Source organism: Chiloscyllium plagiosum, chromosome 6 (assembly GCF_004010195.1).
Source record: "Chiloscyllium plagiosum isolate BGI_BamShark_2017 chromosome 6, ASM401019v2, whole genome shotgun sequence".
In the NCBI taxonomy this organism is placed as follows: Eukaryota; Metazoa; Chordata; class Chondrichthyes; order Orectolobiformes; family Hemiscylliidae; genus Chiloscyllium; species Chiloscyllium plagiosum.
The window spans coordinates 86898047-86912438 of NC_057715.1; the positions used below are offsets into that span (position 1 = coordinate 86898047).

The 14392-nt window shown below is 38.6% G+C and overlaps 1 protein-coding gene across 1 annotated transcript in view; it reads left to right on the top strand.

The window, feature by feature from the left end:
• The window catches only part of LOC122551064 (sister chromatid cohesion protein PDS5 homolog B-like), a 200162-nt gene that overhangs the window by 182118 nt on the left and 3652 nt on the right, over positions 1-14392 (top strand). Inside the window, exon 27 of the mRNA XM_043692706.1 lies at positions 10233-10352. Within this exon, the coding sequence (XP_043548641.1) occupies positions 10233-10352 (120 nt within the window). The remainder of the gene's footprint in view (positions 1-10232; positions 10353-14392) is intronic.

The window sequence follows — 14392 nt, forward strand, 5'->3', positions numbered from 1 at the left end:
GAAATGATAGGTGACTCGAAGCTTGGGTCACACTTGAAGGCCAATGTAAGAATTAGTTTTATAGGCTGGAAGAGAGCAGTCCTTTAGAAATAGAAAAAAAAATAGAAGATACTAGAGAAACCCAGGTCTAGCAGCTTCTTTAAAGTTAACATTGCTAGCGATTTTTTTCAGAAGATTTGTACCTCAGGTTGATATGTATGTAAGTTATCTGGAAGGGTTTTTTTTTTCAGATGTTTCATCACAATGACTAACATCAGTGAGATATGTCCCACCTCTTTGTTTATAGGTCTTGGTTTCTTAAGGTGCATGATGTTATTTCTGGGTTGTTTTTAAGGGAAGGTAGATAGGGTCTAAATCAATGTGTTTATTGATGGAGTTCCAGTTAGAATGCCATGCCTCTAGGAATTCTCGTGCTTGTCTTTGTTTTGCTTGTCCTCTGATGCCTGTGTTGTCCCAGTCAAAGTGGTGTCCTTCTTTGTCAGTATGTATGGAAACTAGTGATAGTGGGTCCTGTCTTTTGGTGGGTAGTTGCTGTTCAAATATACTGGTGGCAAGTTTCCTGCTTGTTTGTCCGATGTAGTGTTTTTTACACTTCTTGCATGATATCTTGTAAATGATGTTAGCATTGCGTTCCTCTTTAAATATGAATCTGATGCAATTTGGGATGCTGATTTTATCAAAGAGAAAAGTATTAGAGTTTTTTCAGGAAGTAACAAACAACATGGATAAAGTGGAATCTACCTGTGTAATATACAGGTAGTTCACCTGTAATGACATAGTTACGTTCGCATGTGACATCATATTATAGAAAATCGTGCAATAGAAATAATGGGGCCTATGGGAAAAGCAGGGTGAGGAGCAAACCACCAAAAATACTAGTAAGCTTAATACAAATGATAGCACAGTCTAAATAAATGTTGACCTGTTGTATGGTACTCTATAGTGCAGAAAATGTGTTGCTGGAAAAGTGCAGCAGGTCAGGCAGCATCCAAGGAACAGGAGAGTCAACATTTCGGGCATAAGCCCTTCTTCAGGAATGGCTTATGCCCGAAACGTTGATTCTCCTGTTCCTTGGATGCTGCCTGACCTGCTGTGCTTTTCCAGCAACACATTTTCAGCTCTGATCTCCAGCATCTGCAGTCCTCACTTTCTCCTACTGTATAGTGCAATTCATCAGAATCTTCAACTGATTGCTCTCAATTGGCATCTGGCTGCACTCCATTCTAGCCAGTCTTCCAATCCTATCCAGTGGTAAGGTCCCAGAATGAAATCTGCCTTGTCAGATCAAGTGCTGAATCTTTATCCGTGGTGCAGCACCAGTTTTAAAAGGATATTGCGCACCTATATAAAAGCGGTCAGTCCAGAGCTGACATTGGCCCTGAATGTGGCAGACAATGGAAAATGGTGCCTCTGTGGGCATGGACAAGGAGATATTTCAGATGAGGTGATACAGAGGTATGACATCCTTTTCTCCCACGTCAACAGAGGACGCCATTCTACTGGAACCTTGCCAACCTGGACCAGGGTTACCATCCAGGTCGGTGCAGTATCAAGCATCTGAACAAATGCTCAGAATGTAGGAAGATGATCAGTGACCATCTCTACTCTGCCAGTGAAAGTGCCACCATCTTCTCATTGATACCTCACTCAATCTTTACAACTATATCCACTATTTCCTGCAACGTCTTCTGCACTCACTTAACCTCGCTAATATCTAACCCTGGCTAAACTTGTATCTCTTCTGCACAGCCCACTCACCCCCTCAGGACATCTCTACACATGCACCAAAAGTAAGTGTGCTACCCACCTTTCTCTACCTCACCACTATGTGCAGAGTTTCCTGACTCTGACCACCCTCAACAGCTGACTGACCATGGCCACGCCCCTGCATTTGATTACCATAGTGATTAGTCACTCAAACTAATTCACAGGAGTCTGCAGATATTCTTTAACATCTAAACTCTTTTTAAACAAAAAGAGAAAAATGCTCTTGATACAAACAACAAAGCCAAGTTTTAAACTGCTTCTCAATACTGTTCTTTTACTGTTAGTGAATTCCAGTGAAATTTCTATCTTATCTCAACTCATTAAATTAAATTAACAAATTGCTCCCAGCATCTTGGTCTCAGGCTGTAGAGACATTTTCATCGCTGTTTTTCCAAGTCCACCAGCACAAACCTATCATGAAGTTTTTCATGAGAAAGTGTACAAGCCAACTGATGATGTCATGCCAATGCGGAGTCCAGTCCTCCATGCGCTGTGACACCTAGTGCTGAGGATGATAATCGCATAGCCCCGTGAACGAGAGTTTACTATTAGAAAAAAGGTCAGCAACCAAAAATCACATCGCAGACAAATCATGTTTAATAAAGATGTGTTGTAGGAGAACTGCCTGTACTTGAATTTTCAAAAGATATTTGCTAAGATGCTACATTAAATATTGCCACACAACTAAGATCTAATGGTGTAGGAGGTAACATTTTAAAATGGATAGAGAATTGGTTGATTAACAGGAAACCGAAACTAGCAGTAAATGAGTTATCTTCATATTGCCAGCTGTAATTACTGGAGTGCCACAGTGATCCATGCTGGAGCCTTAACTATTTACAATCTAGATTAGTGATGTGGATTAAAGGGCTGAGTTGTATGGTTCTGAAATTTGCTGATAATGAAAGTGGTTTGGAAAGCATGTTGTGAACAGAACTTGAGTCTGCAAGGGGTACAGAAAGGTATGTGAGTGGCTTTAAGATTTGGCAGATTGAGTTCATTGTAAGAAAATGTGAACTTGTCTACTTTAGTAGGAAGAATAGAAGAGCAGATATATAATGGAGAAAATTTTTAAAATTCTATAGTGTAAAGGGATCTGGCTAGCCTGGTACTGGAAATCAGAGCATTAGCATATGGGTAAAGAATGTTATTCAGGAAGCTAGATGAATTGTGCTTGTTTATTGTAAGAGGAAATTATTATAAAAATGATATTTACTATAATTGTACAGGTCATTGATAGACCTCATCGAGAGTATTTTTTTCACAGTTTTGGGCCCCAGGAGTTCAGAGATTCCTGGGGTGGAAGGGCTACCTTTTGAAAAATTGGACAGTTTGGGATGGTCATAGTGTCAGATGTGTGTAGGATGGTGCATTGAATGCAAAGACTTGGAGTGGTAGGTGAGGCCAAGGGGAACCCGATTGTAGTGTTAGGAGGGTGAGGAATGGGTGGAGGTGGAGAGAAAACAGCTTACTATAGATGGCAGTCAGGCCTTGAGGATCAGTCACTTAGGCTACATCCACTATTAAAAAGCTGTGAGGATTTAAAGGGGCCACATATCTCTTTGCATTTGGTTAGGTCCTTACAGTAGCTATTGTTGTCATGGAGCACTCAACCCTAGAATTTTGGCTCATAACCCAACTTCTATTCTTTGTAACATTTGCAGTCTTGTTTCGCCTGGGCCAATTATCCCTTTTATCATTAATCTTTTTCTTTCTACACTATTGGAGAAAGAAAATGACACAATATTTTGCATCCTATTCAAACGCCAGAAGCATTATTATTAAAATTGGCAGTTACAGCTGCAAACCTCAGTTAGAAGCTATGCTGCTAGCCACACAAATGTAACTCAAGTTGACAATTGGTGTCTCATCTGCAGTTTGGGAAGCCATGTTCTAAACTCTTGCACCTTACAACTTGTGTTCAAATTTAACAAATACTTTGACAAATAATCTCATTTGCATCAGTGTCTCTCGTACATCTAGTTTTCTACATCTGGATGATTTGAAATGCATCACTACCTTCATTTAATTGGCTTTCTTAGTGATCTCTCTTTTGTCCTGTTATTGTGATTTATACAACTGTCATTGGAATAGCATTAACCTTGCTGTGAAGTATTTCCTGATGTTACATTTTTAAAGTCTAGCTCTAATTATAAGTTTGTGTCCTATCGTTCATCGAGCTATTGGATCTCTACCACTATAAACACCTTAGTCTCAGTAAACTAAACAAACTAGAAGCTAAGTTTGTGCAAGGCTTTACTCTGAGCCTTGCTGTACAATTCCAAATAGTCTGCACTACATTCTCTCAAGAGCAGTATATCATTTAAAGTTATAGTTCCAAAGCTAATGTAGCACACCAGATAGCCTCTGAGCCACTGAAACATCCATCCTTGCTTTGATCTCCAAATCTTTTGTGATGTAGACCAACAATCTTTTTGCCTTTTTTGATTTACTTTTTTGTATATTGTATGAATTTTAGTCACTTTTGTATATGCATCACAAACTATTTCCTCTTCCACAGCTTCTGGTCATCCGCTGTTAAAAAGATTTGTCTGCATTAAAAGTTCATAATACGCTCTCTAAAACTACATCGGGGAAGCTTTAAGGGTTCAACTACACTTTTAGAAATAAACTGCAGTTTCGTCTTCAATTTCTATGTTTGATTCTGTTCAAACAAAGATGGTCCATTCTAGCTCCCATCTTCCTCCACTCCCCCAGCTTGCTATGCCCTTCCTAAATGACTAAGTGGAATTCAAGCCAATCCTCAATTTGAACTACATTTGTGTTGCTAAGAGCATAGTTCATAATTGAGATATGTAGCTGTAACTGCCAATTTTATTAATGATGGTTCTTGTGTTTGAATAGGATGCAAAATATTTTGTATTTTTTATCTCTTGAATTGAAGTTAGAAAATATCCAAAATAGCATTCTAAATAATTTTCCATTCCTGTCGATGAGATTTCCAGATTAAAAAGGCTAAAGTGTTTGAAGTCATGAAAGAATATCAACCATCTGTTGATACAATAAAACCAATGTTTGAACTGCCATTTCAATGAACTTATTTAATTAGAAGGGTCAATTGACATTTATATAAATACCAATGTTGTACAGAGCAGGAGAGTACATTATTTAGTGGATAATGTACTCCAATCCATTTTAAGATTTTTTGCACTTTCACAATGATGATTTCCCTTTAAAGACAAAGGCCTATCATACAAACATGTGAAATAAAAGCAGAAGTAGACCATTTGCTACCCCCCCCCCCCCCCCCCACCCCAAAGCAGTTCTGCCATTCGGTAAGATCATGACTCATCTGGTTATATTTCAAATTCCACATTTCTAACCTTTGGTTCCCTTTCATAAAAAGCCCTACTCAAGCCTTGAAATTGTTCTTGACCCCGCTTACCTTACTTTGAGGTAAATGGTTCTGAAATCACAGGACTTTGTTTTGAGTGGGGAGAAGAAAAGTCTCTTCTCTGTCCAAAAGAATGATGTCTAATTTTAAAATGATGCCCCAATTCTGGACTCACCATGAGAGAAAACACCCTTTCCAAGTCCTGGTCAAGATCATTCAGGATCTTTATACACATCAATCGAATCACCTTTCATGTTTTGTAACACCAGTGGACACAAGTCTGCCCTCTAATCCTTCCTCCTAAGATGACCTACTGATTGTGTTTAAAAACACACAACACCAGGTTATAGTCCAACAGGTTTAATTGGAAACACTAGCTTTCGGCACGTCGCTCCTTCATCAGGTGATAGTGGAGGACTCAATCCTAACACAGAATCTATAGCAAAAATTTACAGTGTGATGTGACTGAAATTATACATTGAAAAATTGATTATCTATTGAGTCTTTCATCTGTTTGAATACCATGATAGTTTCACTTCTTTCATGTGTAAATCACAAAATCTTTTTTTAAAAAGTCATGATTTGGAGATGCCGGTGTTGGACTGGTGTGTACAAAGTTAAAAGTCACACAACACCAGGTTACAGTCCAAAAGGTTTAATTGGAAGCGCACTAGCTTTTGGAGCGTTGCTCTTTCATCAGGTGATAGTTATTCATGTAAAACTCTGAGCTCACAACCTGCATGAATTTATGTAAAACCCCGTTATCTCACTTTTTGGATTAGAATCAATCTAAACATCATGGCATAGACAGAGAACACAGAGGGCTAATGCCTTCAACATATTGTCTAGCTATCACCCATTGTTAACAGTTAACCTGAGAAAGCAACCTTTTTAAAAAAAAAAAATGGTTTTGTGATTTGCACATGAAAGAATTGAAACTATCATGATATTCAGGCAGATAAAAGACTCAACAGACAATTAATTTTTCAATGTATAATTTCAGTCACATCATACAATAAACCTTTCCTATAAATTCTGTGTGTTAGGATTGAGCCCTCCACTATCACCTGATGAAGAAGCAATGCGCCAAAAGCTAGTGTGCTTCCAATTAAACCTGTTGGACTATAACCTGATGTTGTTATTTTTAATTTTGTACACCCCAGTCCAACACTGGCATCTCCAAATTATGACTACTTATTCTAAGTATCAATGTTATGAACCTCCTCTGAAGCATCCCCAACACATTTGCATGCTATCTTTAAATAAGGCCAAAACAGTACACCTTTATTGGAGATGTGATTTCACCAATGTCCAGTAAAACTGAAACATAGCAATCCTTCCTTCTGTGTTCACTAACTCTTGTAATATAGGATAGCATTCCACCAGCCATTTTGATGACATGCTGTACCTAATGCTTTGTCACTCCTGCACTACAGCACCTAAATCTCTCTGCATTGTTAGACTCCAGTAGTTATTCTAAGTTTAAATAATATTGCTTTTTTAAATCTTCCTGACAAAGTGACCAACTTCATATTTTACCACATCATTCTCTATCTACCAGATTTTTGCTCATTTGCTCACTCTATCTATATCCATCTGCAAATTTCTTGGGCCTTCTTCACAACACTTTCCCTCTTATCTTTTTGTATCATTTGAGAACTTAGCAGCCATGCCTTTGCTCACTTCGTCCAACTCATTGATGCAAATTGTGAAAAGTTGAGGTCCCAGTACCAGCTCCATTCTGCCAGCTCCATTCATCACATCTTGGCAATTGAGCAAAGACCTATTTATGCATACTGCTTTCTGCCAATCTTCTTTCCATACTAATATATTATGTCCGACACCATAAGCTTTTTTCTACAAATACAGTGGAAACTCGATTATCCGAACAAGATGGGCAGGCACTATTTCGTTCGAATAATCGATTATATGGAAAATCGATTAAATGCCTTTCCTCTGGGACTCTGAATTTTTAAAGTCTGCTCCCTGTTCAGGAGACTGAAGCAGCACATAGCGCGTGAGACCCCGCCCTCCTCCCACCCCCAGAACCCTGTCCAACCCAGTCCAACCCCACCTCCGTCCATCCCCGCCCCCCCTCTCCAGGGCATCCAGACTGCGCACCAACAACAAGACTGCTGCTGTCTTTGTGGGGTAAGTATCCAAATAGCACTCACTCAAAGCCACAACCACACACACAATTTTTTACTGCAACATTTTGACAGGTTCCACGTTTGCCCTGCACAGGACAATGCTGGAGAGATTATTCCTGGGAAGTGGAGGTGGGGGGGATGATTAGGGTACACCCCGAGGGTACACACTCTGGGAAAGAGTGGGGGGAGAGAGGGCGGGAGGTCAGTCATTTGGAGATGGTGCCTGTTTAATCACTGTAAACGAAAGACGCAATCACTGTTGGAAACATGTCTTTGGTGTAATGTTTCTATCGGGACCTTAAGATCTCCTTCAAATAATCCGATTTTCGGATAATTGGTATTCGGATAATCGAGAATCCCCTGTACTTTTGAAGTGGCACTTTCTGGAAATCTATGTTTAAAGACTGTCCTTTATCCAAACCATCTTTCTCTTTCTGCAAAGTCTCAAAGTGTTTAAATTTGATTTTTCTTTCTCAAAAGCATTCTGACTTTTCTTGATTACCTTGATCTATCTTCTAATTGTGCAGCTATAACCTTGTTAATGATTGATTCTCATGCTGTCTTCGCAACAAATGTCAATCTGGACTGTAGTTTCCTGTTTTCTGCCTTCATTTCATGAGTAGAGGCATTACGTTTCCTACTTGCTGATGGAATCTTTTCTGAATCAAAGAAATTTTGCAAGATTAACAGATGCATCCATTACCTCGTTAGCCTCCTCTTTTAAGACTCTAGAAAGAAGTCCCATCAGGATTGGGAGCTTAACAGCCTGCAGCTTCATCATAAGCTCCATCACTTCCATTGTGATTGTAAACTCATGAGGTTCCTCCCTCCTTTTGACTTCCTGTTTTACAGGTTTACTGGAATGTTTTTGTATCCTCTACATTGAAGATAGAAGTAAAACATTTGTTCATTTCACCCAGCACTCCTTGCATTAAAAACATTTAATTTCTTATGCATTACTTAATTGATAGGTGAAGCAGGCAACATCTTTTGGCTCCTGTCTGTCAAATGGTTCTGACTCTAAACAAGGGTTCTCCCATGGTTCGTGATCCTGAGCTTGCATGTGCCAAATTGGCGGGACTGAATAATGGGACTGCACATGGGCTTGCTGCCTGCTCCCTTGCTCAATGCCACTGAAGCCTGCCGATGGTAGGAATGGGATTGTAAATATTGAATTAAATCCCATCCTTCAAATAATTTGTCAACCTGTCCCCTTTTTAGCATGGACAGAGGCATGAAAATCCTACCCTTTAACTTGACAACTGTTAGAGAATGTTCATTCCCGTTTATAGAAATTTAGGAGTCTTGTGATTCATCAGCTTATTATTTTAATAAAATATCCCTCTTAAACTTAATGTTCAATAATAAAATACCACAGTTGTATGAAAGCATGAACTAAAGTGTGCAGTAACTTTATAACAAAGGTTTGTTGGTGCAACCTATTCTGTCCTAAACTTTGTCCAATATGCTCTTAAGTTTTAGAGGATATTTGACTAAGAGAATATAGCTAGCCAGTAGGTTACTTTTGTATTGCTTATGGAATTTTTCTGTAATTAGTGTTCTGATAATTTTCAACTATCAGTCATGTTATATATTAATTACATTATATATTAATCACATTATATATTAATGATCTGGATGAAGGGACTGGGGGCATTCTAGCAAAGTTTGCCGATAATACAAAGTTAAGGGGACAGGCAGGTAGGACTGAGGAAGTGGGGAGGCTGCAGAAGGATCTCGACAGTTTGGAGGAGTGGTCCAGGAAATGGCTGGAATTCAATGTGAGCAAATGCGAGATCTTGCACTTTGGAAAAAAGAATACAAGCATGGACTACTTTCTAAACGGTGAGAAAATTCGTAAAGCCAAAGTACAAAGGGATCTGGGAGTGCTAGTTGAGGATTCTCTAAAGGTAAACATGCAGGTTGAGTCCGTGATTAAGAAAGCGAATGCAATGTTGTCAATTATCTCAAGAGGGTTGGAATATAAAAGCACTGTTGTGCTACTGAGACTTTATAAAGCTCTGGTTAGGCCCCATTTGGAGTACTGTGTCCAGTTTTGGTCCCCACACCTCAAGAAAGACATACTGGCACTGGAGCGTGTTCAGCGGAGATTCACACGGATGATCCCTGGAATGGTAGGTCTAACATGAGGAACGGCTGACGATCCGGAGATTGAATTCATTGGAGTTTAGAAGATTAAGGGGAGATCTAATAAAAACTTACAAGATAATACATGGCTTGGAGAGGGTGGACGCTAGGAAATTGTTTCCCTTAGGCGAGGAGACTAGGACCCGTGGACACAGCCTTAGAATTAGAGGGGGTAAATTCAGAACAGAAATGCGGAGACATTTCTTCAGCCAGAGAGTGGTGGGCCTGTGGAATTCATTGCCGCAGAGTGCAGTGGAGGCTGGGATGCTAAATGTCTTCAAGGCAGAAATTGATAAATTCTTGATGTCACAAGGAATTAAGGGCTACGGGGAGAATGTGGGTAAGTGGAGTTGAAATGCCCATCAGCCATGATTGAATGGCGGAGTGGACTCGATGGGCCGAATGGCCTTACTTCCGCTCCTATGTCTTATGGTCTTATGTTTTATTGCACTTTTACTGGTCTGCTTCAGTTTAATCCCTTAATAGATTTGAAGCTGGATATTCCAATATTTTAGGAATTGAAAAGTTGTCTATATTCATTTTGTGCAAGTGTTTACAGAAAACAAAACTAATTTCGGACTGAAAGGGTTTAATTGAGATGTATAAACTGTATATTTTACACTTATTTGATTCATATGATTTCAATATAACCTTGCAAATTATCCTCCATTCTTCTCTGTATTAGGATTCCTCCAAAACCTAGACTGAATTTAAATATGTCAGTAATTATACACTTTTTAGATATTAAATATTTTAAAACATTTAGCAATTTAACAAATTAACACTGAATATTTTAATTATCTATACTATAGAATAGAAACTCCAGAATCTGATGTAACTGAGTCATTATCTATGGAATCAACGCCACAGAAGAAACGAGGAAGGCCACCAAAAATGGCAACCACACCACAATCGCAACCAAAGAAAAATTTGTGAGTAGATAACTACTTTAACTAAAGAGTTAGAAATGACAAGTGTAACTAAGGTAAGGTTAATATGTTGAACATACTCCTTTGATCATCTTGGTGTGAAAATAATAATCTTTTTCAGATTTTTCCATTTATGTTAAGTTGAAATATTTGAAGATTCTAAGGCAGGCTTGTTTCCATAGCTCAGTACTTTGCTAGTTTCTCAGTAATTAATACAATAGCAAACTGCATTGATCTGTTTAGGAGATGGAATGATCAAGTGCTGAAAGTTAAGAACAGATCACTTGTTTTCTCAGGGTTAAGGATTCAGTCACTAAGAAAAATGGAAGCAGACACAAACAATGTGTGGAGTCTGGCACATACATTTCATTCTGATTTCTGACATTGTCTTGATTTAGTCTGCAGCTAAATTTACCTGATTATATCTGACAATCCTTTGCATCTATGTCAGCATTAACTTTACACTGTTGATGTGGTTTGACACTTCATCAATGTTGAAGCTTTTCATTTTAACTAACCATTTTACATTGCCATTTCCCAAATATAATACTTCTAAAACAAGAGTTGAGTCATACAACATATGGATTAGTGTACAGTTTGCATATGACCACTTTCACAGAAATCTCTATTGGGGGATAACCTGTATCCATCTGGTTTGTGGTAAATTGGGTAAATAAAAGTAATTCCAGATGTATTCACTGCAAACTGTTTCATCACCTGAATGATAATGCAGTTTAATGCCCTATTAACAGATGAGCACACCTGTACTACAAGACTGGAAAAATCAGGATTTCTGCATGGCGTGATGTTAAATGTGTGATTTTTATACGTATTAATACCCTGCTTATTGAATGAACAAGAATGAGAGGACATAGAATGTGATTTTGTAAAAGGATCAATTATAATGTGAGCAAGAAAATTCTAAATAGCGAGTGGAATGCACTTCCTGTAAGTGTAGAGGCATCTTCATTTGAGACATTTGAAAGAACTTTGGACACTTCTTTGGATAGAAATAATGTGCAGGGTATGAGGGGAATTGGCAGCAGGTAATGATACTCATTTGAAGAGAAGACACAGACGTGATGGGTTGATTGGCCGCCACTTGTGCTGTAACACCTGTGACTTTCTATTATCACTTATTTTAGAGTTTGGATTTTAAATAATGACATATTTGGTCTGTTTAAGAAGAAGTTTAAATGATTAACTTTATGTATTTCTACAGGCATAATGATTTCTTTTTCTGGAAGCTATTGAAAATTTATTTACATTGGAAGAATTTTTACGATGGAGCTAAATGAACAGTGTAATGCATTTGGCTTCAAATAAAAAGTTCTGGAATTTTTTTCGACTTGAGGAAAATACCCACAACTTGAAAAACCCCCTTTTGGTCTTGGTCTTTGCAAAGACCTTGGGTGAAGCTGGATGTGTAAGACTGTTGCTCCTAAAGAATTGATATTGTTTGAATTGAGTTGAATTGAACTATAAAAAACGGGTTACCTCTGTGTACGGAATTAAGTTTGTACGTTCCAGACTAGAAGTACTTGATAAAAATTCTGCAAGGATTATTAGATGCCGACAAACTCTAAGCTCATTTGTAGGTTGATTCAGGGAGGGGGTTGTCAGATTTTCAAGACGGGGTTTTAAAGCCATATTTGTATTTAGCCCTATGGAAGTGATAGGGAATGAATTCTGTCAGTGAGTGCTGTCGCAATTTATAGGGCTGTACTTTACCAATTGTTTCGATATCTTTAAACTTGTGTAAAAGTTTGGCTTATTCTTCATGTCATAAACTTGTGCAACATTCTCAAAGTTGTATGTGCAGCAGCTCCAAGATTCTGGCAATCTGTATGCAGTTTGTGGCATTGACTTTGGGTTCCAGATTTCACTGCTGCTGCTGCTGCTTCTGTTTATTATTGTCGAAATTGAAGTTGCAGCATTGCATGCTTGCATTTCTGTGAAAGATCACCTGGCTGCAACCCAGATAGAAATATGATCTATTAAGCCGTATTTCTGTGTCAGACTTGTCCAGTAGTAATATCAGCTGGGATCATAGCAATGTCAATGATCAAACTAATTTTTATTCAAACCTAAACCCAGTTGATCAGTGTGCCCATTTGTACAAAATATAAAACATGAACGTGCGAAGTAATAATTCTGCATAAAAGTAAGATTGTGATTAATACCATCTTTTACTTGTGGAATTTGAGAACTAGCAACCAAAGTTTAACATCGCTGATCCCAGCAAGTGGTATAATTGCATTTTTTTTCTGCAAGCAAGCTTTTAATTGTTTTAAAAGCAATACTCCTACTAAATGCAATTTTTCAAATTAGGTGAGCTGTTGTCCTTAACCAGCATTCCCTGTGAATTTTCTTGCTGCTACTCAGACTTCTGACTTGTGTGGCAGCAGTTTCTGGAAGTGGAAGCAATGCATTTGCATGATGGTTGATATGTGTGGAGCTTTAAAGGGAACATTGCTTTTGATCCATGCTATTTTCCTAATCCAGTCTTCAATCATTTTTGGCACTAATGTAATGTTAGATCAGGGTCATCATGCTATGCTGAAATAATAGGTTTGTAAGCTGTCTACCTGACTTTGTGTTTGGGGACTGTGGCACAAGGGAAAAGGCAATCTGGAATCTTTGTTCAAATTTTGTTGTCAACTGTTTTCATTTAAAAAAATCTTAAATCAATTGTATTATTGTCAGATAAAAAGCAAATTTGTTTATACTTTATGATAAAAATGTTATTTAACACCAGCCTCAGATTACAGTATGCTTGTGTTTTCAGTTACTCACAATGGGCATCTTTGTGACTCACTCTTATTATCATTTCTAAATTGGCAATCTCAATTATGGACATATTTCAGTTGCAAAGGTGTGATCTCCAAACTTTGGTTGTGATTTCCAAAATATAACTGGGTTACATGTTTTGAAACTTAAGGTTAAATGAAACAGTGTATCGTAGCAGAACTAAAATGTTTTCCTGTTTTGATAATACCATCCTCACCAGGTCAAAGCTTGAAGTAAATGAAAGGTACTAAAAGGTGACTTTTGTTTTAATGATACTGTGGGTGTAATTCAGTGATAGAGCATTTGATTGCAGAATTAAGAGATCCCTGGTGCAAATCCAAGTGCCCCTTCATTAAATTATCCTTTTTTAGGCAGCATGGTGGCTCAGTGCTGCCTCATTTGTACCAGGGATCTGGGTTTCATTCCAGCCTTGAGCAGCCGTCTGTGTGTGAACTTTTACACGTTCTCCAGGTGCTCCAGTCTTCCCACTGTCCAAAGATGTTTAAGTTAGGTGCTAAATTGCTTATAGTGTCCAGGGATGTGGAGGCTGTGATGTGATGGTAAATGTAGAGTTCCAGAGGTAGGGTGAAATCTGGGTCTGGGGAATCCTCTTTGGAGAGTCAGTACAAACCCGATGGGCCAAATAGCCTCTTTCTGCACTGTAGTGATTCTATGATCCTCAAATTTGCATTTGTCTCAACACTAAACTGTAGTGTTGAACTAATCTTTGTTAGAAATGGTTGGATGCTTAAATGCTTGTGTGAAGTATGAATTCAAAAATCAGCACTAAATCACTTTCACATTAGTGCACATGTATTTAACCTCAAAGTGTCATTCCAAAATGGACCTTTTTGACTGCTTTCTGAATAACTTGCTGTGGTTCTGTTCGCCAAGCTGGAAGTTTTTGTTGCAAACGTTTCGTCCCCTGTCTAGGTGACATCCTCAGTGCTTGGGAGCCTCCTGTGAAGCGCTTCTGTGGTGTTTCCTCCGGCATTTATAGTGGCCTGTCCCTGCCGCTTCCGGTTGTCAGTTTCAGCTGTCCGCTGTAGTGGCCGGTATATTGGGTCCAGGTCGATGTGTTTGTTGATGGAGTTTGTGGATGAGTGCCATGCTTCTAGGAATTCCCTGGCAGTTCTTTGTTTGGCTTGCCCGATAATGGTAGTTTTGTCCCAGTCGAATTCATGTTGCTGCCTGTGTGGCTACTAAGGATCCTTACCAAGACAAGCAACATGAATTCGACTGGGAAAACACTA